Source organism: Scyliorhinus canicula, chromosome 12 (genome assembly GCF_902713615.1).
Source record: "Scyliorhinus canicula chromosome 12, sScyCan1.1, whole genome shotgun sequence".
Taxonomy (NCBI): Eukaryota; Metazoa; Chordata; class Chondrichthyes; order Carcharhiniformes; family Scyliorhinidae; genus Scyliorhinus; species Scyliorhinus canicula.
The window spans coordinates 133,038,619-133,064,365 of record NC_052157.1 but is presented as its reverse complement, the minus strand read 5'-3'; the positions used below and the strand labels follow the sequence as shown (position 1 = coordinate 133,064,365).

General features: G+C 44.0%; 1 protein-coding gene across 1 annotated transcript in view; it reads right to left on the bottom strand.

Annotated features, from left to right (window-relative positions):
- LOC119974871 (protein ABHD15-like) overlaps nt 1–25,521 on the bottom strand; it is a 44,854-nt gene extending 19,333 nt beyond the window's left edge. Inside the window, 1 exon segment of the mRNA XM_038814197.1 lies at nt 24,182–25,521. Within this exon segment, the coding sequence (XP_038670125.1) occupies nt 24,182–24,640 (459 nt within the window). The 5' untranslated portion in view covers nt 24,641–25,521.
- Between the last annotated feature and the right edge of the window lie 226 nt (nt 25,522–25,747).

The window sequence follows — 25,747 nt, the reverse complement described above, 5'->3', positions numbered from 1 at the left end:
ACTGCATGCATCCAGGCAAGTGGGGGGTATTCCATCACATACCTGTCTTGTGCCTTGTAGATTCTGTACAGACTTTGGGGTGTCGGAAGGTGAGTTACTCATTACAGGATTCCTAGCCTCTGACCTGCTCTTGTAGGCACAGCATTTATTTAGCTAGTCCAACTCAGTTTATGGCCAATGGCAACCTCAGGATGCTGGTAGTGTGGGATTCAGTGATGGCAATGCCGATGATTGTCAAGGGGTGATGGTTCAATTCTCTCTTGTTGGAGATGGTCATTGCATGGCACTTGTTTAGCAAAAATGTTGGTTGCTCCTTGTCATCCCAAGCCTGGATGGATGTTGTCCAGGTCTTGTTGCATTTGTACATTGACTGCTTCAGAATCTGAGGAGTTGAGAATGGTGCTGAACATTGTGCAATTATCAGCGAACATCCCCACTTCTGGGATTCTCCGATCCCCCAATCGTTTGTTTCCTGGCTGCATTCCATTCATTGGATTCTATTCTTCCACTGCTTGTGAATGGGATTTCCCACTGAAGCCACCCCACGCCGCTACGAAACATGCTGGCGGGGGTGCGCTGCAGCGGGAAAAGCGAATCCTGAAAATGACTGGAGAATTCCGACCCTGACCTTTGTTGATGGAGCAGTTGAAGATGGTTGGGCTGAGGACATTGTGTACCAATTTTAAAAAACCATGGAGTCCTTTCCCTCTGACAAAATCGATCAAGATTCTGCAGTTAAGGTTCATTCCCAGTCACTCAGAACAGTATCATGCAGTGGCCATTCACAATTATGCAATTTCACCTTAACTATCTGAGATTAAGTTTACAATTGTATTTTAATTATTTATTTCTCGACCTTGATTATTTTATTATTAGCACTGGAGGGGAAATTGGTAGGCACTCCTCTGGTAGAATTTATAAAAACGGGGTCCTGAACCTGCACTTACTGGCAGCAAGATCGGCATTTCAATATTCCAAGAAGGGATCCCCTCAACTGATTTGCGTTTTTAAAAAGCTGTTGTGTTGGCAAGATAGAAATATTTAGTGAGAGAGGATCATGTGGCAGGGGCATTCATCAATAATAGTGAAATTTATTATAATTTTTTTAAATGAGGTTCCCACCCGATGCGCCAAAATGGGATTCTGCTTTCTTGCACATTACATCACGCCCCTTAACTGTGTTTCCCTCCATTGATGATGTCTGATCTGCTGCGTATTTTCACATTGTTTTTATTTCACAATGCCAACATCCATAGTGACTTGCATTTAAATTTATTGGTCTTCGGGTGGGATTTACCGACTGTTCATGCCGGTGGGAGATTCCGGTTCCATGCCAGCACACGGGTTTCCCGGCGACATGGGGTGCAGTCACGGGGAAATCCCGTTGACAATAGCGGGGTCGGCAGATCCCTCTGGCGGGCTGACTCTGCTGACGAAAAACACGTGGCAGGGTGGTCGGTAAATCCAGCCCTTAATCTTTGTGCTTAAGAACTTTAGGAAGTTTATCTTTATGCTGTTGCTAGCTATCTGAGACTGGGAGCTGATGGCTGAAGAGTGAGCCTCTTAGAGGATGCATATCTGTCAATGGATTTCAAAATGCATACATCTGCCCACTAGAGATCCCACCAGGCTTCACAGAGTCAAGGCACAGCCACCTACCATACCGTTCAAATAAAGGGACGCTGTGATGGTGCTCACTGCTACAAGTAGGCATGACTGTCAAAGAATTGAGGGAGGATACCATCGTCCCTCTAAGCTCCTTAGAAAGAATGTAGACCTGTTATAAGAACGCATCTTTTAAAAGAAGCTATAATTAGAATAATTATTGAGAAATATGTGGGATGATTTTCAACCAGTGATTGCCATCAGAGAGAACGGCGACGTGGGAGGAAACCCCAGAGAGAATTAGGAAATGCTGTTGCTTTTGGCCTCGGCGAGCAATGCCCCGGCGAGACCGCACTTACCTGATTTCTTGCAATTAACTTTTTTTATATGCCACCCTAATCTCACAACCTTCCTCAGACAACCCACCACAGCCTCTGGAACCCCCACTGCCCCAGTTTACCTCTTAGGGGGGACCTCGAGCCTCCCGCCCTCACCCCACCTCTTAAGGGCAGGGCATACTCGGCCCCGATCACTGGCATGGGCAGCCTGGCTGCCGGACACCATGGCGCTGCCAGCTTAATGCCTGGCAGGGTCCCTGTCAGCCTCAAAGAGGCCACCCTGGCAGTACCCAAGTTGCAGTGCCAAGGTATCAGGTTGGCTGTATCAAGGTGCCCGGGTGCCAAAGCGAGAGTGCCGGGGTGCCACCCTGCCCAAAGCCCGACCACCTGGGGGCCTCCAATGGCCTGGGAGAACCCCCTAGCTGCCAGAACACCTGGTCCACATTCTTCCAGTCATTGAGTCAGGTGTGACACGGCCATTAGATCGCACCCAGTGTTTCATATCGTAATAAGCCTTTACTAGAACAATAAACTTGCTGTTCTGGTAGCAGCAGCAAATATCTATTAAGTTTATAATAATATCATGACACAATGTTAAGATGTGAACATTTCATGTAAATGCACTGGTCAAATTGTCACGGACAGATAATGTACATACTAAATAACTATCCCAACAGGACAGCTGGCTTACAGGAAGACTAACTAGACTATCAATTGGTGGAGATAGAAGGATGACAGGCTACACTCCCAAGACCAAGGCTGCTATGTAAAAGCACTTGTGGACAAGGGTCATTAGGGGATATTCTGCAACATCAGCCAGTAACTCAACTTTGATATATATAGCATGTTTGCTCAAGTCCATATTAAATATTTTTCCAAAACAACCTGGCACAGCAGCTTGAAAGGTTGATGAACTTTGCTGATCAAAAGCACTTATTCAAGGGAACATGCACTTCACCCACAACACCAGTCATGCTCCAGTTGAGAATACCATGAACTTATATGAAGAGAAAAAGATTTCAATGAGTGAATTTCCAGCCAGAAAGTAAAGCCAGACACCTCACTATGCATTTAAGTTGCCATGGTTCTCTCTCTTTACAGCAGTCAAACATATTTCGCCTGCACACTGGATGGTAAATTGTAGGTCTACCGCAGTGATGCATGGTTCACCCCCGGAAAGCCCAAGATCATTCATTGTAATGAGGTTTACAGTACCATCTAATTGCCATTAAATGCACCACCGGTATTGATGTTTTTGGAGTCTCAAGTCATGCGTCATGACAGATCTGTGAAAGCACTCCAGCCCTGACCACCTTTATTCTCATTTCCTGAATACTGCACAATTTATGAATTTGCAACGGTTTGGTGGTTAGGAGGTGGAAAAGGTATTAAAGAAAGGACCATCGGCAAGAGTACAACAGAAGGCCTGCTCCAGGAAGTGGTTATCCAAGAGATAAGACATCTGCGTGGACATCTAATAAAAATAAGTTTTACCAAGAAAAGCTCCACTCTACAGTGATAGCTCACAATTGGTTACAATACAAACTCAAGTGAGGTGCTGACCTGTAGCTTTCCTTCACAGTTAGCAAGGCTCCCATTTGAAGATACTCCACTAAAGTTTCTCCACCTCAGCTCAATTCATGCCACACCAGCCCTATCATTGATAAACTTTTTGGACAACACTTCTGTATTTCATCTTGACACGTTTTTCTCTTGGGGCATATATTTATGTGTCCCTTCAAACCTAACTTTCTCCTTTCCTTGCATCTAATTCATCAACAGAGGGGTCTGAATGTTTGAAGGTTCTGGGCATTGATCAGAATGTCTCAGACATCTTTCCCTCCCTCCCACTACAGGAGTGTTAAATTCATTTTCCATATAAAACCAATCAAGGGAAGAAAATTCAAGCCCATATTCATTGAATTTCATGAATCCTAATCGATCAGTGATATCAATTAAAATGACAATCTTCCCCTTCCCAAATTAAACCAGGTGTTACAAACTAGTGTAGACATTGATCACAGATTGGTAATGTGAGTTTACAATAATGTTGGATATTTTCAGTTGCATTGTGAATAACGTAGGGCAGCAAAGGCCTGTTTGCTGGGGTTTTACTCAAATCTCAGACAGTAAGACAGATCTAAGCCTACAGCAACAGTGTAAAAATAATGGTAGAATAATCAATTAGAGTTAGTCAGATTTTAAATTTCCACTGGGAAATGGATAAAACATTGTTTGGATCACAGAGTTCGAAAACAGCTTTTCCAAGAATATTTAAATTCAAATGAAGATTCAATCACTGAAGCATTCACGCTGCTGGAGAAGAGGGCATTTTTTTATTTGTTCATGAGATGTGGGTGTCGCTGGCTGGGCAGCATTAATAGCCCATCCCTGAGGGGCCATATTACTGTGGATCTGAAGTCACATGTAGACCAGATGGGAATGACAGATTTCTTTTAGTGAACTAGATGTTTTTTTCCGACAATCAACAATGGTTTCATGGTCACCTTTTATACTTTTAATTCCAGATTTTTATTGATTTCAAATTTCACCTTCTGCCATGGCGGAATTCAAACCCGAGTCCCCAGGCAAGGCTTTGGGTCTCTGGATTACTAGTCCAGCGATAATTCCACTGCCTATTGTTCTATTTTGGATCACTGTTTCTAAACCTTATCCAACGCTGATGTTAATCTGACTGGCCGTAGTTACCAGGAATGTCCTTACATCTCTCCTTGATTAACAATACCACATTTTCCCCTCTGCAATTCTCTGGCACTCCCCTCCTCCTGCTTCCCCAGGGAAGATTAGAGGGTTATGACATGTACTTTTGCTGTCTCCACTCTCACTTCCTTTGGCAACATGAGATGCATGCCATCCGGACACGGTAACTTACCCACTATAAGCATAGCTAATCTTCTAGTACATCATCCCTCTCAGCCACACATTACCTACACCATGTCCGCTTCTATTAATATTTTCTTCCTTGGTAAACGCCAATACAAAGCATTCATTAAGTATCCTGCACCCCAAGCATTTAGTACCTTCTTAGTCCCTAATAGGAGTCACTCTGTCTCTTACTACCCTCCTAGTATTTACATACTGAAGATTTTGGCGGTTCTTTTTATATTAACTGCTATTCTGTTTTCATATTCTCCCTTTGTCAGTCTTATTTTCCTCTTCTCAACTTACTGCATTTGGCCTGGTTCTCACTTAAAGAATTCACCTCACATGCATTATACACTTTTTTCTTTCATCACATATATATTACATATATACATGCGCAGTTTTGGTCCCCTTATTTGAGGAAAGATGTAGTGGCATTGGATGCAGTTCAGAGGAGGTTCACCAGGTTGATTCCAGGATCAGGGGTTGTCATATGAAGAAAGATTGAACTGTTCAGGCCTATGCTCCCCAGAGTTTAGAAGAATTAGGGAGGTCAAATTGAGGTATCAAGATGATAAAGGTATGGATAAAGTAGACAATGTCCTCTTATGGGGCATTCTAGAATGAGAGGTCATAGTCTTAGGATAAGAGGTAGCAAATTTAAAATGGAGTTGAGCAGAAACTACTTCTCCCAAAGGGTCTTGAATCTGTCGAATTCGCTACCCCAGAGTGCGGTGGATGTTGGGACAGTGAGTAAATTTAGAGGAGTGAGACAGATTTTTAATTGGTAATGGGTTGAAGGGTTATGGAGAATGGGCAGTGTGGTGGAGTTAATGCCAGGATGAGATCAGCCATGATCAAATAACGGAGCAGACTCAATGGGCCAAATGGCGTAATTCTGCTCCTTTATCTTAATGTCATGTGAGAGTACCTTTAAGAAATGGATGTTTGTAAATAGCTGCAGTGATGTCAGAGTGTGGATGGAGCTGGGCTGGCTGTTTTTCACTTTCGTTTTTGAGCAGGCAGCTACAGTGTGTTTAGTTTAGTTTTGCAGATTGGGAGCTGCATCCAGCAAAACCAGGTGCAATTCTGATTTATTTCCGCATGAAAGGAATGTCTTCAAATCACTTGCTAATTTAAAAATGATAACTGCTCTCAGTAGAGAATTTAAACCTGATGTCTGTGTTGAAGAGGGTATTTGTCTTATGGATGTTGCAAGGAAAGATTAAGGGTTACTTATAGAATATTGTATCTGTAGGGATGATTGGTGTTGATAGTTGTTAAGATGTTTACTGTGGGTTTATAAAGTGTTAACTGGTTTCATAAATAAACATTGTTTTAATTTAAAAGTACTTTAGCTCTCTGTTGCACCACACCCGTAAAGTAGGCCCATGTGCTTCCCACAACCATAATCTATTAAAGGTTGTGGGCCAGGTGAACGCCATGAAACACTTTGGGGTTCTCTAAACCCTGGCCCATAACATTATGAACTTATGAACTTATCATATTCTCTATCTCTCCATTCCAGGCTTAGGCTCCCTTCACTTCCGTCCTTGATGGAATTATCTCACTTATGCCTAAATCATATTTTTAAGGTCATCCATTGTCCATACAGCTTTTCCAGTCAGTCGTTTGTTTTGGTTTAAACTGGCTAAATCGCCTCTCATCCGATTGATGTTAGGCCTCTTCCAATCTAAAACTTCTATGTTAGATTGTTCCTTGCTCTTCTCTATTACTAATCTGAACCTTACTAGACAATGTTCACTCTCCCACAGATACTTGTACCATTTAGCCCACTTCATCCCCAACAACAGATCCAGAAATACCTCATTTCTATTTAGACAGAGGACATACTAGTCAAGGAAGTACTCCTGAATGCATTTCAGAAATTCTTCCTTCACCTTTACCTTTGCTCTGACATTTTCCCAATTGTGCTTGGATAATTAAAGACCCCAATATCTCCATCCTATAAGTCTTGCGGGTAATTATAGACCAGTGAGCTTAACTTCAGTAGTAGGGAAGATGCTGGAATTTATCATCAAGGAAGAAATAGCGAGGCATCTGGTTAGAAGTTGTCCCATTGGGCAGACGCAGCATGGGTTCATAAAGGGCAGGTCATGCCTAACTAATTTAGTGGAATTTTTTGAGGACATTACCAGTGCAGTAGATAACGGGGAGCCAATGGATGTGGTATATCTGGATTTCCAGAAAGCCTTTGACAAGTTGCCACACAAAAGTTGCTGCATAAGATAAAGATGCATGGCATTAAGGGTAAAGTAGTAGCATGGATAGAGGATTGGTTAATTAATAGAAAGCAAAGAGTGGGGATTAATGGGTGTTTCTCTGGTTGGCAATCAGTAGCTAGTGGTGTCCCTCAGGGATCCGTGTTGGGCCCACAATTGTTCACAATTTACATAGATGATTTGGAGTTCGGGACCAAGGGCAATGTGTCCAAGTTTGCAGACGACACTAAGATGAATGGTAAAGCAAACTGTGCAGAGGATACTGGAAGTCTGCAGAGGGATTTGGTAGGTTAAGTGAATGGGCTAGGGTCTGGCAGATGGAATACAATGTTGACAAATGTGAGGTTATCCATTTTGGTAGGAATAACAGCAAACGGATTATTATTTAAATGATAAAATATTAAAGCATGCTGCTGTGCAGAGAGACCAGGGTGTGCTCGTGCATGAGTCACAGAAAGTTGGTCTACAGGTGCAACAGGTGATTAAGAAGGCAAATGGAATTTTGTTCTTCATTGCTAGAGGGATGGAGTTTAAGACTAGTGAGGTTATGCTGCAATTGTATAAGGTGTTAGTGAGGCCACACCTGGAGTATTGTGTTCAGTTTTTGGTCTCCTTACTTGAGAAAGGACGTACTGGCACTGGAGGGTGTACAGAGGAGATTCACTAGGTTAATCCCAGAGCTGAAGGGGTTGGATTACGAGGAGAGGTTGAGTGGACTGGGACTGTACTCGTTGGAATTTAGAAGGATGAGGGGGGATCTTATAGAAACATTTAAAATTATGAAGGGAATAAATAGGATAGATGCGGGCAGGTTGTTTCCACTGGCGGGTGAAAGCAGAACTAGGGGACATAGCCTCAAAATAAGGGGAAGTAGATTTAGGACGGAGTTTAGGAGGAACTTCTTCACCCAAAGGGTTGTGAATCTATGGAATTCCTTGCCCAGTGAAGCAGTTAAGGCTCCTTCATTCAATGTTTTTAAGGTAAAGATAGATAATTATTTTGAAGAATAAAGGGATTAAGGGTTATGGTGATCGGGCCAGAATGTGGAGCTGAGTCCACAAAAGATCAGCCTTGATCTCATTGAATGGTGGAGCAGGCTCGAGGGGCCAGATGGCCTACTCCTGCTCCTAGTTCTTATGTTCTTGCACACCTCTGCAGATTTGCTACTCTTTTTCTCTCTCTGTCTCAATATTTGGAGACCTGTGGCATACCCCAACTCTAAGAATGCCTCTTAACGACATTCTCTGTCTTCAGCATTTCAATGTCTTCCCGAATCGATATTGCTACTCCACCTCCATTTTTGACTTCCTTATCTTTTCTGAGTAATTTGTATCCTTGAATGTTAAATGCCTTTACCTCACCAGTTTTAAGCCATGCTTCTGCAATTGATACTGTATCACATTTCCACATTGTTATTTGTGCTTGACACAGTGAGATGTGAGTACCTTTAAGAAATGAGTGTTTGTCAAATAGCTGTAGTGGATGTACCTTTAAGAAATGCGTGTTTATCAAATAGCTGCAGTGATGTCAGAGTGTGGGTGGAGCTGGGCTGTCTGTCTGCTTTAGTTTTGTTTTTGAGCTGGCAGCTACAGTGTATGTTTATTTTTGTTTTCAGAGTTGGAGCTGCATCCAGCCAAACAAGGTGTAATTTTGATCTATCTGCATGTAAAGAAAGTCTTCAGATCACTTGCTAATTTAAAAGTGATAATTGCCCTCAGATAATTTAAAACCTGGTATCTTTGTTAAAGAGGGTATTTGTCTTATGGATGTTGTTAGGAAAGATTAAGGGTTACTTATAGAGTATTGTATTCTTTGGGGGGAGTATTTGAGTTGATGGTTGCTAAGATGTTTACTGTGTGTTCATAAAATGTTAACCAGAATCATTGAATAAACATTGTTTTGTTTTTAAAGTACTTTAGATTTGCATCACACCTGTAGAGTGGGCCTTGTGCTCCCCATAACCAAAATCTATTAAAGGTTTTGGGTCAGGTGAACTCATGATACACTTTGGTGTTCTCTAAACCCTGGCCCATAACAACAGATACAAATGTCAAACATACCTGCAGTAAACCTGATCATTAACACCAATTAACGTGTGATAACTAGGCCACAAATACACTAACATGCTAAACAACTCTAAAGGCCAGCACAAGTTAGATAAATTCATCCATTTCACTTCTACAGTCAGGCTTGTAATGTGTAATCTAATCAACTGCACTAAACATGAGCCATGCAAATCTCTAAGGAAATAGAATTAGACCAAAAACAGCCACCAGGCTCAGTCTAGTCCTTGTCATCACCTGAAAGGCACTGCACTCAGAATATCTGTGTTTCATGTGGTATACTTCCTCAAGTATTTGTCTGGGTGTTACTGCTGATGAACTGCACATCCTGTGATAACCATCAATCTGTCAACAATTAACATCTAATGAGGTTAGTTCAATAATGGGTAACACTGCACATATCAAAACAATACTATATTTTCACAGCTATCGCATGTTGTTTCACCTTATGGTGAAGAAAATAAACTGTTATTTCTGTGACGGAGCATTAACTAAATGTGCATTTAAAGTGTTTCTTTGCTGTTGCTTAGGTGATCGGGTATTTGCTGGCATAAATAGCTTTCTGTGGTTGAAAAGTGTAGGTATTGTGAAGTAGCTTTGGTGCAGCTGCGAGGTATGTCTGCTGTGATCACGCTATTGGTTGTGGCTTTGCTGCTGCTATGACCGTTGTGGGAGTTTTATATAGTCCTGCCAGGATGGAAGTGAAATATTATCCACTTGCACTTCTTCAAGCAGTTCAAGTTGTACCATTGGATGGGATAATTGATTAAGTGTATTGTCACATCCTAACCTTCATGCTACAGTGACTATGGAGGGTCCCAAACAATGTACTCATCACCATAGGACCTGCCCTCACTAGTTTAAGGCTAATTGTACTTATTTTACCACTGCCAACCTACAGCACTGATTTTACACTGTTAATCTGTACACCTTCACTTCTGGATTCAAACAGAATTTCTCTATCACAGATTTAGTTATAATTGTATCTCCTTTTAATACCGACAAATGAATTATGTTTTTAATTTGGTGTGTTTACTGTGATGAATGCCAGTAGTTGTTAGGATTATGAGGAAGATCTATGGCAAGAAACGAAAAACTGAGCTGATCAGCAAAAACGCTTTTTCGCACAAAGTCTGCTTCTTGTCGAACAGAGTGCATGATGTACAATGACTAGCTGTAAGTGAGACATTGGATAACTTGTGAAGGAAGTTGATTAAAAAGCTGCATCAGTCTTGTACAATCCCTGTAGCAATATATTCTGTTTCACCAACTCTCTCAGTTTCTTCAGGACTAAGCAGAACAAAAGGACTGAGTGCTCCATGGTTTCTGATCATGTATAAAGTGTAACAAAAATTTGTAACATTACAAAAATGTGATTAGATTTGAATCAGTTGCATTCCCTTTTGATGTTTCCTTGTGGCCCCACTAACCTTTCTGATATTGTGGATGCAACTATAATAATAATAATTGCTTATTGTCACAAGCAGGCTTCAATGAAGTTACTGTGAAAAGCCCCTAGTCCCCACATTCCGGCGCCTGTTCGGGGAGGCTGGTAAGGAAATTGAACACGTGCTGCTGGCCTTGCTGTGTATTACAAGCCAGCTGTTTAGCCCACTGTACCACTGTATATCAAATGGTATACATTGGCACACTGTAACAGTACTGAGAACTCCACCCTATTATTCCACAATACAGTATTCAACCTTCAAATACTACACACTGGGCATTTTGCATTGTAACAGAACAAATGTTTTGATGATTTATTTTTGCAGAGAATGGACTTTCAATGTCACCTACTGTTGTAAGAGTTTGTTCGGTAAGTCTCACTAAGAGGCTCAGAGACTTGTAATTTTGAACAACATTGGTAATACATAACTATTTGCAAACGTACAAATTAAAGTCCAATCTATGAGTTGAGTTCTCCATGACTCTCTCCTTACAACTCTGTCTTCTTTCTATTGTCATGTGTCCCTCTAAATGATACTGTCGATGGCACTGTTTTCCAATCCCACATTAACCTTTGCTGTGCCAAACACTCAATGCACAAGTGCTATCCTGCCAGCGTTGCTGGCATGGACACCTACGCATATGTACCTCTTTATTTCAACTTCCCCAAGAAGGGTATCTCAATTTTTAAAAAAGCGTCCCGCTTTGCCTGGATGCCATTCCCTACTGCCTTATTTGGCCACCGGCTGCAAGGAGTTTGTTGAGGACATTCTAGAAATGTTTGAAAAGGATTTGTGAAATGTGCTGTGAGATTCAAGTGGGTGAGTCAGATGCTGATTCTTCCTGATCAACCTGCCCCCAGTTTGGTTGAGGTTCAGTCTGAACTGTCTTTGTAAAAGCTGCAGCCTAGTCTATGTACTGCAGCAGTTTACATCCATTTCATAGACAATTTAAACCAAATACAACTCCCGGAGATCGTCATGTAAATACCTCTCTTGACCAACAGTGGGCATAAATCTTTCTTTAATGGTATGACAGCAATCCAACTCAGCACAAGAAGATTCTTCCCCAAAGAGTTTCCAGAGAAAATAGAACATCCTCACTGACTAAATCTCACAATAAATGAATCTGAAGAGGGCACACGTGATCTCTAATTATATCACAAACCATGCCAATACCACGCAATGTGTTTTACAGCATTAATTCAATCGTGAATCTAAAACTAAATTTTGTTTGCTTAACCTAAATTAATTGCAGAGGTGATTAAGACACTGCTTACAATTGGCGATGTAGATTTTTAATTCCGATCTCAATTGGGTTGAATTCATTTAATCCTTTGATGTTAACCTTGATCGATTTGAACATCATTTCCGTTACAGCTATTGTGCAAACCTACAATTCATTGATTTCTAAAAGCACTGACAGTACAATGTGAATTGCCTTAAATGTTCCCAATCAACCCATGCCTGACAGTTTCAGAAGAATGCTGATTATCCTCAATTCAGCATCAATCAAGGTTTTAGAAACATGACAATGAAAATCCACCTCCAATTAGAGAAAAAGCAGGCTTTATCTCTAATTCACTGGCAAAGTACTGCTGATTTTGGAAAGAAGCAGTAAGTGCTGCAAATACACAGCCGGTCAGGGAACATCTGTGGAGAGAGAAACAGAATTAACATTTCAGGCTGGTGCCGATCAAAGGTCACCAACTTGAAATGTGGAAACATAAAAGTAGAAAGTCTTTTGGTACAGGAGGAGGCCATTTTGTGCATCATGTCCGTGCTGAGCAAATAAGAGTTAACTAGTCTGATCTGAACTTCCAGTTCTTGATCTGTAGCCCTGTAGATTACAGCATCCCAAGTGAATATTTTTTAAAAATATGGCAAGGGTTTCTGTGTGGTAAACCACTGTTGCACCTCTATTAGAGGATGTATGGTAGGACCTGTACTACAGGTACGTTGGTAGTCCCTGCCTGCTGGCTCCGCCCAGCAGGCGGAGTATAAATATGTGTGTCCTCCATGCTGCAGTCATTTCGCCAGCTGCTGTGGGAGGCCACACATCTTAGAGCAATAAAGCCTCAGTTGTATCTAACTCAAGTCTTTGTGCAATTGATCGTGCATCAATTTGTTGCTCTAAGATTTTCAAAAGATAGACCTCCGTATATAACCGGATCGCCTGCAGCTGGATCCGCATTCAAGCGCTGCCAAAAAGGACTTTCAACACAGGCTAGCTTGTTTCGAGGCGTACATCAACTCGCCGCCCAGCCCTGTCTCAGAGACTCAGAAGATACAGATCCTGTACTCAAGGTTGAGCTCCAGCGTCTTTCCGCTAATCCAGGACGCGCCAAACTACGCCGAAGCCATGACGCTTCTCAAAGAGAATTACGCTCAGAAGGCGAACATGCTCTTCGCCAGGCACGTACTCGCCACTCTTCTCAACTCCCTGGTGAGTCCATAGAAGACTTTTGGCGAACCCTAATCCCCCTAGTCTGTGACTGTGACTATCAGGCCGTTACGGCCACTGAACATTCAAACCTCCTTATGCGGGACGCGTTTGTTATGGGGATTGGGTCGGACCTCATACGCCAGCGACTGTTAGAAGGGGCCACGCTCGACCTAGCAGAGACAAAGAAACTAGCGCTCTCTGTGACAGTCAGAGAGAATTTTATTTATTTATATTTTTTCTTTTAAATTTACAGTACACCCCCAGAGGCACGGCCCACCCCTCCTACGCATCATGGACCCCACAGACGGCAGCCCCAGCGGGGCCCTTACCCAGACAATACGCCTGCGCCACGCGCCAGCCAGCAAGCCCCGGGAGTCCGCAATGTTACTATTGCGGCCAGCAGAAACACCCCCGCGAATGCTGGCCGGCCGGCGCTGCCCTTTGTAAGGCTTGCGGCAAGAAGGGGCACTTCGCTGTGGAGTGCCAGGCCCGTGCAGTCGCCGCTATCGCCCCCACGCCCCTTGTTTATGGACAATAGGCGCCGCCATCTTCACCTCCCCGGACCACGCACGGCCAGTGGGCGCCACCATCTTTCACCGTCAGACCACGTGCAGCAAGTGGGCACCACCACCTTCTTCCCCTCAGACCAAGCGCGGCCAGTGGGCGCTGCCATCTTCACCTCCGAGCAACACGTGCGGCCCATGGGCGCCGCCATCTTGTTCAACCCCTGCCACGTGCAGCCCATGGGCGCTGCCATTTTGTCCTCCTCAAGATCTTCAGGCACCACCATCTTGTCTCCCCCATGGCACATGGGCACCGCCAGTGTTCCAGGACCTGTGCCCCCCAGGCTCCCCATCATTCGACACCAGCGACGACCGACCACGACTCGCCTCAGTGACCATCGACCAGTTCCGCCTGCACAACCTGGCCACCGCATCGACCAGCGTTAAAATCAACGGACACGTGACCTCTTGCCTCTGGACTCCGGGAGTATCGAAAGCTTCATCCACCCGGATACGGTAAGACGCTGCCCCCTCGCTGTACACCCCGCCAACCAAAGAGTCTCCCTGGCCTCCGGATCCCATTCTGTGGTGATCCGGGGGTACTGTACGGTCACACTCACGGTCCAGGGCGTAGAATTCAGTGGCTTCCGCCTCTACGTCCTCCCTAACCACTGCGCTGCCCCACTACTCGGCCTGGACTTCCAGTGTAACCTCCATAGCCTAACCCTGAAACTCGGCGGGCCCCTACCACTGCTCACTGTGTGCGGCCTCGCGACCCTAAAGGTCGATCCGCCTTCCCTCTTCGCAAATCTAACCTCGGATTGCAAAGCCGTCGCCACCAGGAGAAGACGGTACAGCACCCAGGACAGGACCTTCATCAGGTCCGAGGCCCAGCGGCTGCTTCGGGAAGGCATCATCGAGGTCAGCAACAGCCCCCGGAGAGCCCAAGTGGCAGTAGTTAAAACTGGAGAGAAACACAGAATGGTCGTGGACTACAGCCAGACCATCAATCGGTACACGCAGCTCGACACGTACCCTGTCTCACGCATATCTGATATGGTCAATCAGATTGCACAGTACCAGGTCTTCTCAACGGTAGACCTCAAATCCGCTTAGCCATCCACGGCTATGTGGTCTAGAATGGAATTCTCGGGCCCGATCCTTACCGCATGCACCCTCTCATGGAGCTCCCCCTCCCCCACTGCCCCAAGGCCCTCAAACGCTACCTTGGGTTCTTTTCGTACTACACTCACTGGGTCCCAAACTATGCGGACAAGGCCCGCCCACTCATAGTCAACCCATTTTCCCCTGACTGCCGAGGCACAACAGGCCTTCGCCCGTATCAGAGCCGATATCACCAAGGCCGGGATGCACGCAGTAGACTAGACACTGCCCTTTCAAGTAGAGAACCTCATGGGATCCAAAGGAAAGTGGCAGGTTGGATGTAAAATTGGCTTAGCGGCAGGAAGCAAATGATCAACCAATGTTTTCGTGAATGGAGGGCTATTTCCAGTGGGGTCTCCAGAGTTCATTCATGGGTCCCCTGGTGTTTGTGATATGCGTGAGTGTGCGATGATGGCAGAATTCACATCCAACGTCTTTTTGTATGATTCCATACACTTCCAGATCAGACACAGGCCCACCTGTGAATGACAAAATTCTGGCCGTGATGCCTTACCAAAGAGAAATTTAACAAAACCAACAATTCCAATCAGCTCAGTGCAATGTAACCTCACTTCGGTTCATGTCTCTGATGTGATGTGTATTGGAGGATTTGAGCTCAATGTGACTGTGAGGAAAGTTTACCCTAATGTATGGAGCTGTCCACATTTGTAAGGTGAAACTGCTTGTTTTGTTTGATCTGAAAATTAGAATGCATGATTGAAATCAGATTTTGTTTGCACTGTAGATCAAACTGAAGCCAAATTTATTATCTGGACATCAAAGGCATCTCATCCCACAAACAATGACTGTGTTGGAAATCTGATTATTTCCGGGTGTATATTATACAGGGATCTGAAATTGGAAGCTTGTATGGATTTGATTAAAATCACAGTAATTTGCGACTGCTGTAAAGCTGCATACTTGGCTCATAGAGTTCCAATAATGATTTACTTTTTGTCACCTCAGTAACAGCTGAAGAAATGTTGCAGTTTAAAAATTCTTGCTTCTTTAAACAACTGATTTATGATGACAGTGGTCAATTGTTGTATACTTGTTCAACAGATCTCTACCCAACCAACCTGGATTCTGGTTCCATGACCAACCAGACTCTGGGATAAAATGTAAATATCAATGCTGTAAGTACACACTTTTCGTTTTCCTGAAACTAGACTCCTGCTCGGTCATAACCATGAGCCAGCCTACTGCAAAGTACGCTCTTGCCTCTGGCTGCTATTTCAAGGTTGGGGTCATTTAAGTAATTACGGCAGTTCCCTAGTCTCTGCGGACATGCACACCTAGGAAATGCCTGAGAAGGAGTTGACAGCACAAATCATTGCAAATGAATATGATAGCAAGATAGCAACAACTGGGAGTTAAATATCCAGGGGTATCAGACTATTAGGAAGGACAGGGAGGAAGGTAAGGGAGGTGGTGCAGCACTGAGATTTAAGGATTACACCAGGACGGTATTGAGAGAAGATATAGGTTCTATAGGGAAAAAGGTTGAATGACTTTGGGTGGAAATTAGAAATTGTAAGGAGAAAAGGTCACTGATAGGCATAGTCTATAGGCCACCAAATAATAATATCATGGTGGGACGGCAATAAACAAAGAAATAACTGATGCCTGTAAAACTGTAAAAATGGGACGGCAATTATCATGGGGGATTTTAATCTACATGTCGATTGGTCAAACCAGGTTGGTCAGGGCAGACTTGAGGAAGAGTTCATAGAATGTATCCGCGATAGTTTTCTCGAAGAGTATGTAATGGAACCTACGAGGGAGCAAGCTACCCTAGATCTGGTCCTTTGTAATGAGACAGGAATAATTAATGATCTCATAGTAAGGGATCCTCTCGGAAGGAGCAATCATAGTATGGTTGAATTTAAGATACAGTTGGAGTGTGAAAAGGTAAATTCCAATACCAGTGTCTTGTGCTTAAACAAAGGAGACTACAATAGGATGAGGGAGGAGTTGGCTAAGGTAGATTGGGAGCAAAGACTTTATGGTGGGACAGTGGAGGACTTTCAAAGAGATTTTTCACAGTGTTCAGAAAAAGTACATACCAATGAAAAGGAAGGACTGTAGGAAAAAGGATAATCAGCTGTGGATATCTTTTTTTTAATAAATTTAGATTACCCAATTATTTTTTCCAATTAAGGGGCAATTTAGTGTGGCCAATCTACCTACTCTGCACATTTTTGGGTTGTGGGGGCGAAACCCACACAGACACGGGGAGAATGTGCAAACTCCACACGGACAGTGACCCAGAGCCGGGATCGAACCTGGGACCTCAGCGCTGTGAGGCAGTTGTGCTAACCAGTAGGCCACCGTGCTGCCCTAGCTGTGGATATCTAAGGAAATAAAGGAGGGTATCAAATTGAACGAAAAGGCATTCAAAGTGGCAAAGGTTATTGGGAAAATAGAGGATTGGGAGATCTTTAAAAGTCAATAGAAAGCCACAAAAAAGCTATAAAGAAAAGTAAGGTTGATTATGAGAGTAAACTAGCTCTGAATATAAAAACATAGCAAAATATTTTACAAATATATAATATGAAAAAGAGTAGCTAAGGTAAACTTTGGTCCTTGAGAGGATGAGAAGGGGGATTTAATAATGGGAAATGAAGAAATGGCTGAGGCATTAAACAGATATTTTGTGTTGGTTTTCACAGTGGAAGACACAAATAACATGGAAATAATTGTTAGCGAGGAGGCTATGGCAGGTGAGAACCTAGAAACGATCATTATCACTATGAAGGTAGTGTTGGGCTAGCTAATGGGGCTAAAGGTAGACACATCTCTTGGCCCTGATGGAATGCATCTCAGGATACTGAAAGAGGTGGTGGGGGAAATAGCAAATGCGCTTGTGGTAATTTACCAAAATTCGCTGGACTCTGGGGCGGTTCCAACAGATTGGAAAACAGCAAATGTGACGCCACTGTTTACAAAAGGAGGTAGACGAAAGGCAGGTAACTATAGACTGGTCAGTTTAACTGCTGTAGTGGGGAAAATGCTTGAATCTGTCGTTGAGGAAGAAACAGCGGGACATCTGGATGGAAATTGTCCCATTGGGCAGACACAGCATGAGTTCATGAAAGGCAGGGCATGTTTAACTAATTTAGTGGAATTCTTTGAGGACATAATGAGTGTGCTGGACAACAAGGAACCGGTGGATGTGGTGTATCTTGATTTTGAGATGGCATTCAACAAGGTTCCGCACAAAAGGCTGCTGCATAAGATAAAGGCGCATGGCGTTACGGGTAATGTATTAGCAGGGATGGGGGATTGGTTAACCGACAGAAAGCAAAGAGTGGGGATAAATGGTGTTTTCCAGGTTTGTGATCATTGGCTACTGGTGTGCCTCAGGCATCAGTGATGGATCTGCAATTGTTCAGAATTTATATAGATGATCTGGAGTTGGGGACCAAGTGTAACATGAGTGGTAGGGCCAAGTGTTCAGACGAGACTGAAAGTCTGCAGAGGGATATAGCTAATTTGAGTGAGTGGGCAAGCGTCTGGCAGATGGAGTTCAATGTTGAGAAATGTGAGGTCATCCATTTTGGTCGGAATAACAGCAAAATGGACTATTACTTAAATGGTAAAAAATTGCAGCATGTTGCTGTGCAGAGGGACCTGGGTGTCCTTGTGCATGAATTGGAAAAAAGTTGGTTTGCATATGCAGCAAGTAATTAGAAAGCAAATGGAATTTTATCCTTCATTGCTCGAGGGATGGAGTTTAAAAGCAGGGAGGTTATGTTGCAACTGTATAGGGTGCTGGTGAGGCCACGCCTGAAGTACTGTATACAGTTTTGATCTCCTTACTTGAGAAAGGATGCACTGGAGGGTGTGCAGAGGAGATTCACTGGGTTGATTCTGGAGTTGAGAGGATTAGCTGATGAGGAGATACTAAATAGACTGGGACTGTACTAATTGGAATTTAGAAGAATGAGGGGGGATCTTATAGAAAAATATAAAATTTTGAAGGGAATAGATAGGATAGAAGCAGAGAGGTTGTTTCCACTGGCGGGTGAACCTAGAACTAGGGGGCAAAGCCTCAAAATAAGGGGGAGCAGATTTAGGACTAAGTTGAGGAGAAACTTGTTCACCCAAAGGGTCATGAATCTGTGGAATTCCCTGCCCAGTGAAGCAGTTGAGGCTACCTCATTAAATGTTTTTAAGGTAGAGGTAGAAAGATTTTTGAACAATAAAGGAATAAAAGGTTATGGTGAGTGGGGTGGTAAGTGGAGCTGAGTCCACAAAAAGATCAGCCATGGTCTTGTTGAATTGCGGAGCAGGCTAGAAGGGCCAGGTGGCCTGCTCCTTGTCCTTATGTTCTAATGAGGCCTGTTTCTCTAAGCTTGACAAAGTGTAACATGGCTGGCAGGTCTTGAGAGGTCTTGGAAAATTTAATCAATCACCAAGCAATCCCTTCCAAAAATTGTAATATTTAAATTCTCCTCTTGCTACCCATACAGTTTTGGATTAGGAATACGGAGATGCCCATGGCAACCTCCACTGCTTAAGCACTGGAAATACACAGAATGATGTACTCCCCCCCCCCCCCCCCCCCCCCACCTATGATTGCTAAAGTACAGCCTCCTGTTTTGAACAGGTTTCCGATGAGCTTACATCACATTCAATGGAAAATTCTCAAATTGACAGAGGCAAGCAGAGAGCTGGCAAAGCGGCTACAGAAGAATTCCCCCATCAGTCTCTGTTCAGATTAAGCACAAATCCTGGTTAACTAAAATTTCAAGCCAAAATATTTAAATGAGCAAATTAAATAGTAGGAATATGTTGGCCATTGTTTCTTCTCTCAACAGAAAGCAAATAATTTTATGATCATGAACATCCTCTTTGATCAGGGCCACAGCTTAATCTATAACATTAATAGAGAGTAGAAAACTTAAAACATGGTCCAAAATATTCACGTGAACTGAACTTGTACTGCAATCTAAATCAAGCACTTTCTCTCATTGTTATCGCACTCGTGACTTTGACAACCTTTTACTTATAATTGCCTTTAATTTTCTTAAAACACCCATTCCCTTCATCACCAGCACACTGTCGGTGGGGCATCTACCATCTGCAGGAAGAACTGCAGTAAATTATTACGGCTATTTTGACAGCAGCTCCCAAACCTACATCCTCCACCAACTAGAAAGACAAGGACAGCAGGTGCATTGGAATACCAACACCTCCACACTTCCCTTCAGACTTGGGTGCATGTTGCCTTTTTCTCGCCGTCTCTGGAACACCCGTGCTAACAGCGCCATGGGATTACTTTCATTACATAAATGGCAGCTGTTCAAGATAAGGGATCGCCACAATCTTCTTAAGAGCAACTAAGGACAATAAAGGCACTAAGGGCAATAAATGCTGGCCTTACCACCAACATCCGTATCAAGAGAACAAATAGCATTCTGTTGTAGATGTGTTGCTGGGCAGAACTAAAACTTTTGATATCCCATTTTCCCCCAGGACATCTCCCCTGCTCCTAAAGTCACTGATAATTGCTGCAGTACAAATGCCCATTAGGAATCCCTCATTATTCACCAGGGATATCACTCTTCATATTTGTGTCTGGAAACTGAATGTCAGAAGGCTGGCAAGGATTAATAGCTAAGCTTCACTCTGTTCTCATCAGATGTCTAAACATGTATTAGCACCACTCACTGGATAACAATTGCAAATGCGATGCTGGCAGCTTTTTATCCTTCTTGACCCAGGGGCACTGAACTGTCACTATTTTGATTCAGTTTACAAATACAAAGCAAAGAAATGTACACATCTACACATTTCTTTCTAAATATGAGCCAGCGTGCAAATTTGTTTTCCTTTCTGGGATCCATACCGATGATTCACTGACAATTCTTCTATCCACTCTTCAATTATAGATTCCTATCAATTATGCAGTCACGAAGCACTGACCAAAAAGGAAGTCGTGAAAATGTTGCAAAAAGTAGGTAGAACATAGAACGATACAGCGCAGTACAGGCCCTTTGGCCCTCGATGTTGCACCGACATGGAAAAAAACTAAAGGCCATCTAACCTACACTATGCCCTTATCATCCATATGCTTATCCAATAAACTTTTAAATGCCCTCAATGTTGGCGAGTTCACTACTGTTGCAGGTAGGGCATTCCACGGCCTCACCACTCTTTGCATAAAAAACCCACCTCTGACCTCTGTCCTATATCTATTACCCCTCAATTTAAGGCTATGTCCCCTCGTGCTAGCCACCCCCATCCGCGGGAGAAGGCTCTCGCTGTCCACCCTATCTAACCCTCTGATCATTTTGTATGCCTCTATTAAGTCACCTCTTAACCTTCTTCTCTCTAACGAAAACAACCTCAAGTCCATCAGCCTTTCCTCATAAGATTTTCCCTCCATACCAGGCAACATCCTGGTAAATCTCCTCTGCACCCGTTCCAAAGCTTCCACGTCCTTCCTATAATGAGGCGACCAGAACTGTACGCAATACTCCAAATGCGGCCGTACTAGAGTTTTGAACAACTGCAACATGACCTCATGGCTCCGGAACTCAATCCCTCTACCAATAAAGGCCAACACACCATAGGCCTTCTTCACAACCCTATCTACCTGGGTGGCAACTTTCAGGGATCTATGTACATGGACACCAAGATCCCTCTGCTCATCCACACTACCAAGAATTTTACCATTAGCCAAATATTCCGCATTCCTGTTATTCTTTCCAAAGTGAATCACCTCACACTTCTCCACATTAAACTCCATTTGCCACCTCTCAGCCCAGCTCTGCAGCTTATCTATGTCCCTCTGTAACCTGCAACATCCTTCCGCACTGTCTACAATTCCACCGACTTTAGTGTCGTCTGCAAATTTACTCACCCATCCTTCTGCGCCCTCCTCTAGGTCATTTATAAAAATGACAAACAGCAACGGCCCCAGAACAGATCCTTGTGGTACGCCACTCGTAACTGAACTCCATTCTGAACATTTCCCATCAACTACCACTCTCTGTCTTCTTTCAACTAGCCAATTTCTGATCCACATCTCTAAATCACCCTCAATCCCCAGCCTCCGTATTTTCTGCAATAGCCAATAGGTGATACTATTAATCTGTTCAAATGGATCCAATTTGAGGAAGAAATGTCTTCATTAGTAGGCTTCTTATTTGAGCAACAGAGAAAATAATTATAAATGGCAGCATCTTAAAAGGGACATTTTAAAGTTGTTTCGTAATGTGACTTTAATGTACTTTCCTCTTTTTTTTGTTGTTTAAGAAATAAGCAATCAAAATGCTCCTGCCACCCTGCAGTCTGTCTTCAGTTGGATAGTAAGAAGTCTTACAACACCAGGTTAAAGTCCAACAGGTTTGTTTCAAACACGAGCTTTCGGAGCACTGCTCCTTCCTCAGGTGAATGGAGAGTTCAGTTGGATTGACATATGTGATAGTCAGTTTTATTAAACTTTTCTGTGCCCTCCGAAATGGGAGAACACTGCATTTAAGTGGGAATGTGCTCTGGAGTCTGCTCACCTTTACTGTGCAATGTGATATAATTCTTCAGTATTAGGTGAACTATAACTATTTGGTAAACTACCAGCTGAACACTTGGGAGTCCTCTGTCCAAGTAAAGTGGACATGATGCTTTGTGATTCAATCATGACAGCATAACTTAATTGGCACAGACACACTGGCTGGGGTGGTTGGTGGAAGGGGGCAGGTAATACTGTGGAGGTAAGATGTACAATCAAGTGCTCTGGTTTCCAACCAGTCATTCTAAGAAGCGAAACATCTCCAACAATCACAAAATAGTAATAAGGGAAAACCACCTTAATTCAGCCATACAAACAGATGCTATGGTTTCTCCACCGTCGCATCTAACTGTTCCTTTAATGAGTCCTGCATTCTGCCTTCATTACCGTACATGGAAGGTACACATAAAGATCACTTCCTGGAGAAAGAGCTTCCTAATATTGGCATAAATTTGCCTATCGTTAGTTCAAACCAATATCACTCTGTCCTATTGTCATGGTTTATCACAGTCACCTTTTCTTTGGTGTTTATTATATCATTTACTTCTGTACCTCTCAGGCGCCCTCTTTTGAAGGTTTACCTTTCTCACTTTTTTTTCCACAGCCAAGTCCTTTGACAGTAAAGACAGAGCTTAACTGCTTTTGGGAGGAGACACTGAATCTTGGCACACCCTGCCAACAATGTTCTGGCCATCGATTTTAATGGACAGAAAATCACAGTCACTGGGTGTCAAATTTCCTGTTATATATTACCAGCAAGCGACAGATGTGCTGAAGAAAAATCCCAGATTCAGAGGGATCAGAATTGTTGGCCGTTCTCCTTCAAGGATTATTGTGTCCTGAAGGGTATAAATATTCACACTTCTCGAGCTGCTTTCTGACCAAAAGCACTGTGCAGTGTAAATAATGACCCCCCCCCCCCCCCCCCCACCCCGAATGGTGCTCTGCTGTTTTTAGATCTATTTAGATTAATTGTTGCTGCACAGTGAGTGAACGCGATGGATGGTTTAGCACAGTTAGACAGCAGCTGCTCTGACACTGCCATTTAACTTGGATTCTGAGGGCCCAGCATGCGGGACCCAGTCGTCAGGGTTTATAACGCGAGTTCGACACCTTCATCCGTCAGGGACACATTTAAACTGGTGGTCTAAAAGCCTGACACGAAGGAATTGGACGTTGCATTAGAAACATAAAGCTTGCTCACAGGCACCACTGCTCCAGAATCTTGAATCAAACAGCATTGATAAATTCGTAGCTGGAGTCAATAATACTAAAAGCTTCTTATTCCGAGGATATATTTATTCCTTCAGTGGGATTTGCTATAATGGGGAGCTGACACACGGATATCGCTCTCCCGTCAGCATCATTAGAAACATGCCCTTTAGCTAGTTTGAAGTTTTGTTTTCTTGCCATTTGGATATTGGTCTCGAGTTTTGATTAGCTGTTTCTCTATATATGTGCTGCCAACCCCGTTTTCGACATTGCGGTGGCACATTTAGACCGGGGGTGCCGTGTAAATTCATGAAACACAGATGAGAAAAACTTCAGAAAACATGGTGGTGGGTTGAATGGGAGTGAATGGTTGGGTAGATGGAACAGGTTTCTCCGGAGTCCTCCTGCACTGCAGTGTAAATGTCGGGGTAAGGTCTAACTTTGCTCTACAGGTGGTACATTGGTCACCTGTGGCAGGTTTCAAGACAAATTGACTGAAGAAATGGAACGAGCCGCTGTCTTTCCACCAGCCCCACACAGATCCAGATTTCAGGGGCGCTTGACTCTGCAACACACCCATGTTGCCTCTTAGATTTAGCATCATTCAGAGGCTATTCTGCCCATCGTGTGTGGCTGGACTAGCTCCCCGCAAGAGCTCCCAATCATTCCCTGCTCTGACCCTCCTGATGGCTGAATAATTCTAACCCTGGAAATTTCGTCGGGGGGGGGGAGGGGGTTAGAATTGGAGCTCAGGTCTCACCTTGACCAAATTCCTGGTGATTTTCCCGAAGGAGTTGGGGATAACCAGGATGATGGGCGCTGGGGAGTTGCTGGATGCCCTTCTCCTGCTCGAGGTGCTGGGCACTGCCCAGTCCAGGGCCACCAGCCCTTCATCGGCCAACTGCAGGTAATCCCGGACGAAGTGGACGGCGGCGCCGGGCGGCCAGATGACATTCCAGACGGTTTGCAGGTGAGGCAGCTTCCTCCAGATCCACTGGGTTTGCCATTCCGAGGTGAAAGTCAGGCAGCTTTTGAGCAGGTACTTGGCGAGGGCTGACGGTTTGCAAATCAGCTTCGGGACATCGCCGCCCCCTCGGTTCCGGGCGCATCGACTCCTCCAGGGGAATCGATCTTTGAGACTCTGGCCGAAGTACAGCCTGGCTACCAGGTAGAGCAGGGCCAGGGACACGATGCAGACACTGGGGCCCCACAGTGGCATTGCAAAATGCCAATTGACTGCTGAAGCAGTCACAACGACAGGAAAACAAATTCAAAAGGCAGGCAGGCTCCCAGTCTAGTCCCCTCCTTTCGGCTGCATGGACGCATGAAGCAGGAACTTAAAGCAGCTCCAAATGGCAGGGGACGGTTAGAGACAATTTCATGAATAGAAATGACTGAGCGGAGTGTCGAGTCCACTGTTTAGATCTGCACTGCCCCAAGACGCTGAAAAGGAAAAGCCCTTTTTGCATGCACCCATTAAGCAGTCAGAAAGGAAGTTGATGCGATTGCACTGTCTTCCGATTCGACGCTGAAAACCTCGTCCCTTCAAATGAAAAACAAATCAACTCCTCGCCTTGTTGTGGCCAAATGACACTGGGAGCTCCCGAGATGCAGCCATCCCCGACCCCTACACTCTCTCCGCTGTCTTCACCTACTTCCTAGAGGGTGACTTTTAGAAAAATATATAATTCAAGGTGCAAAGACTCTCCCAGTTATGTAACCTTTCATTGTCGATCGCCTCCGTACAAAGCAGATGGTATCCGCTGCTGCTAAAGCCCATTAAACCCCCAGCTCCTCGCAGCTTCACAACACCCTCCTTAAACAAGTGACAGGGAGGCTTCTCTCGGGCTTTACTGAACTCCGGCGGTTTGTTTGAAGCAAGCCCTGTTCTGTAGACATGCACCCCCCTCCTGGCTGACCGCCGGTGATAAGAGTTGCCTGGTAGTGGAGCTTGACTCTGTCCCTCCGATCCACAGTGATTTCTTTGCTTTAAGATGAGTTGGCGTGTCGCTAAATCTCTGGGCATTCAGTTCAATCCACCTTTCCCCCTTAGACTGTAGCGGACAGCTGTGCTCGCCTGTGGAAGTTGCATTCGCTTTTATCACATGGTCACTGGCTTTACAAAAACAGCAAGCTATTGGGAAAGCAAGTCAGTTTGCTGCGCAGAACTACGTTGAAAAGGGAATTTTTAACAAATATATCCAAAGGTACAAATATGTGTGTGCAGTTAGCACCCGTGGAGGCAGAATCAGAGTTATCGTTTCAGGTCGGTGATCTTTAAACAGAGCTGCCTGTCCTCACAGCATTCACTCTAGTCCTCGCTTTC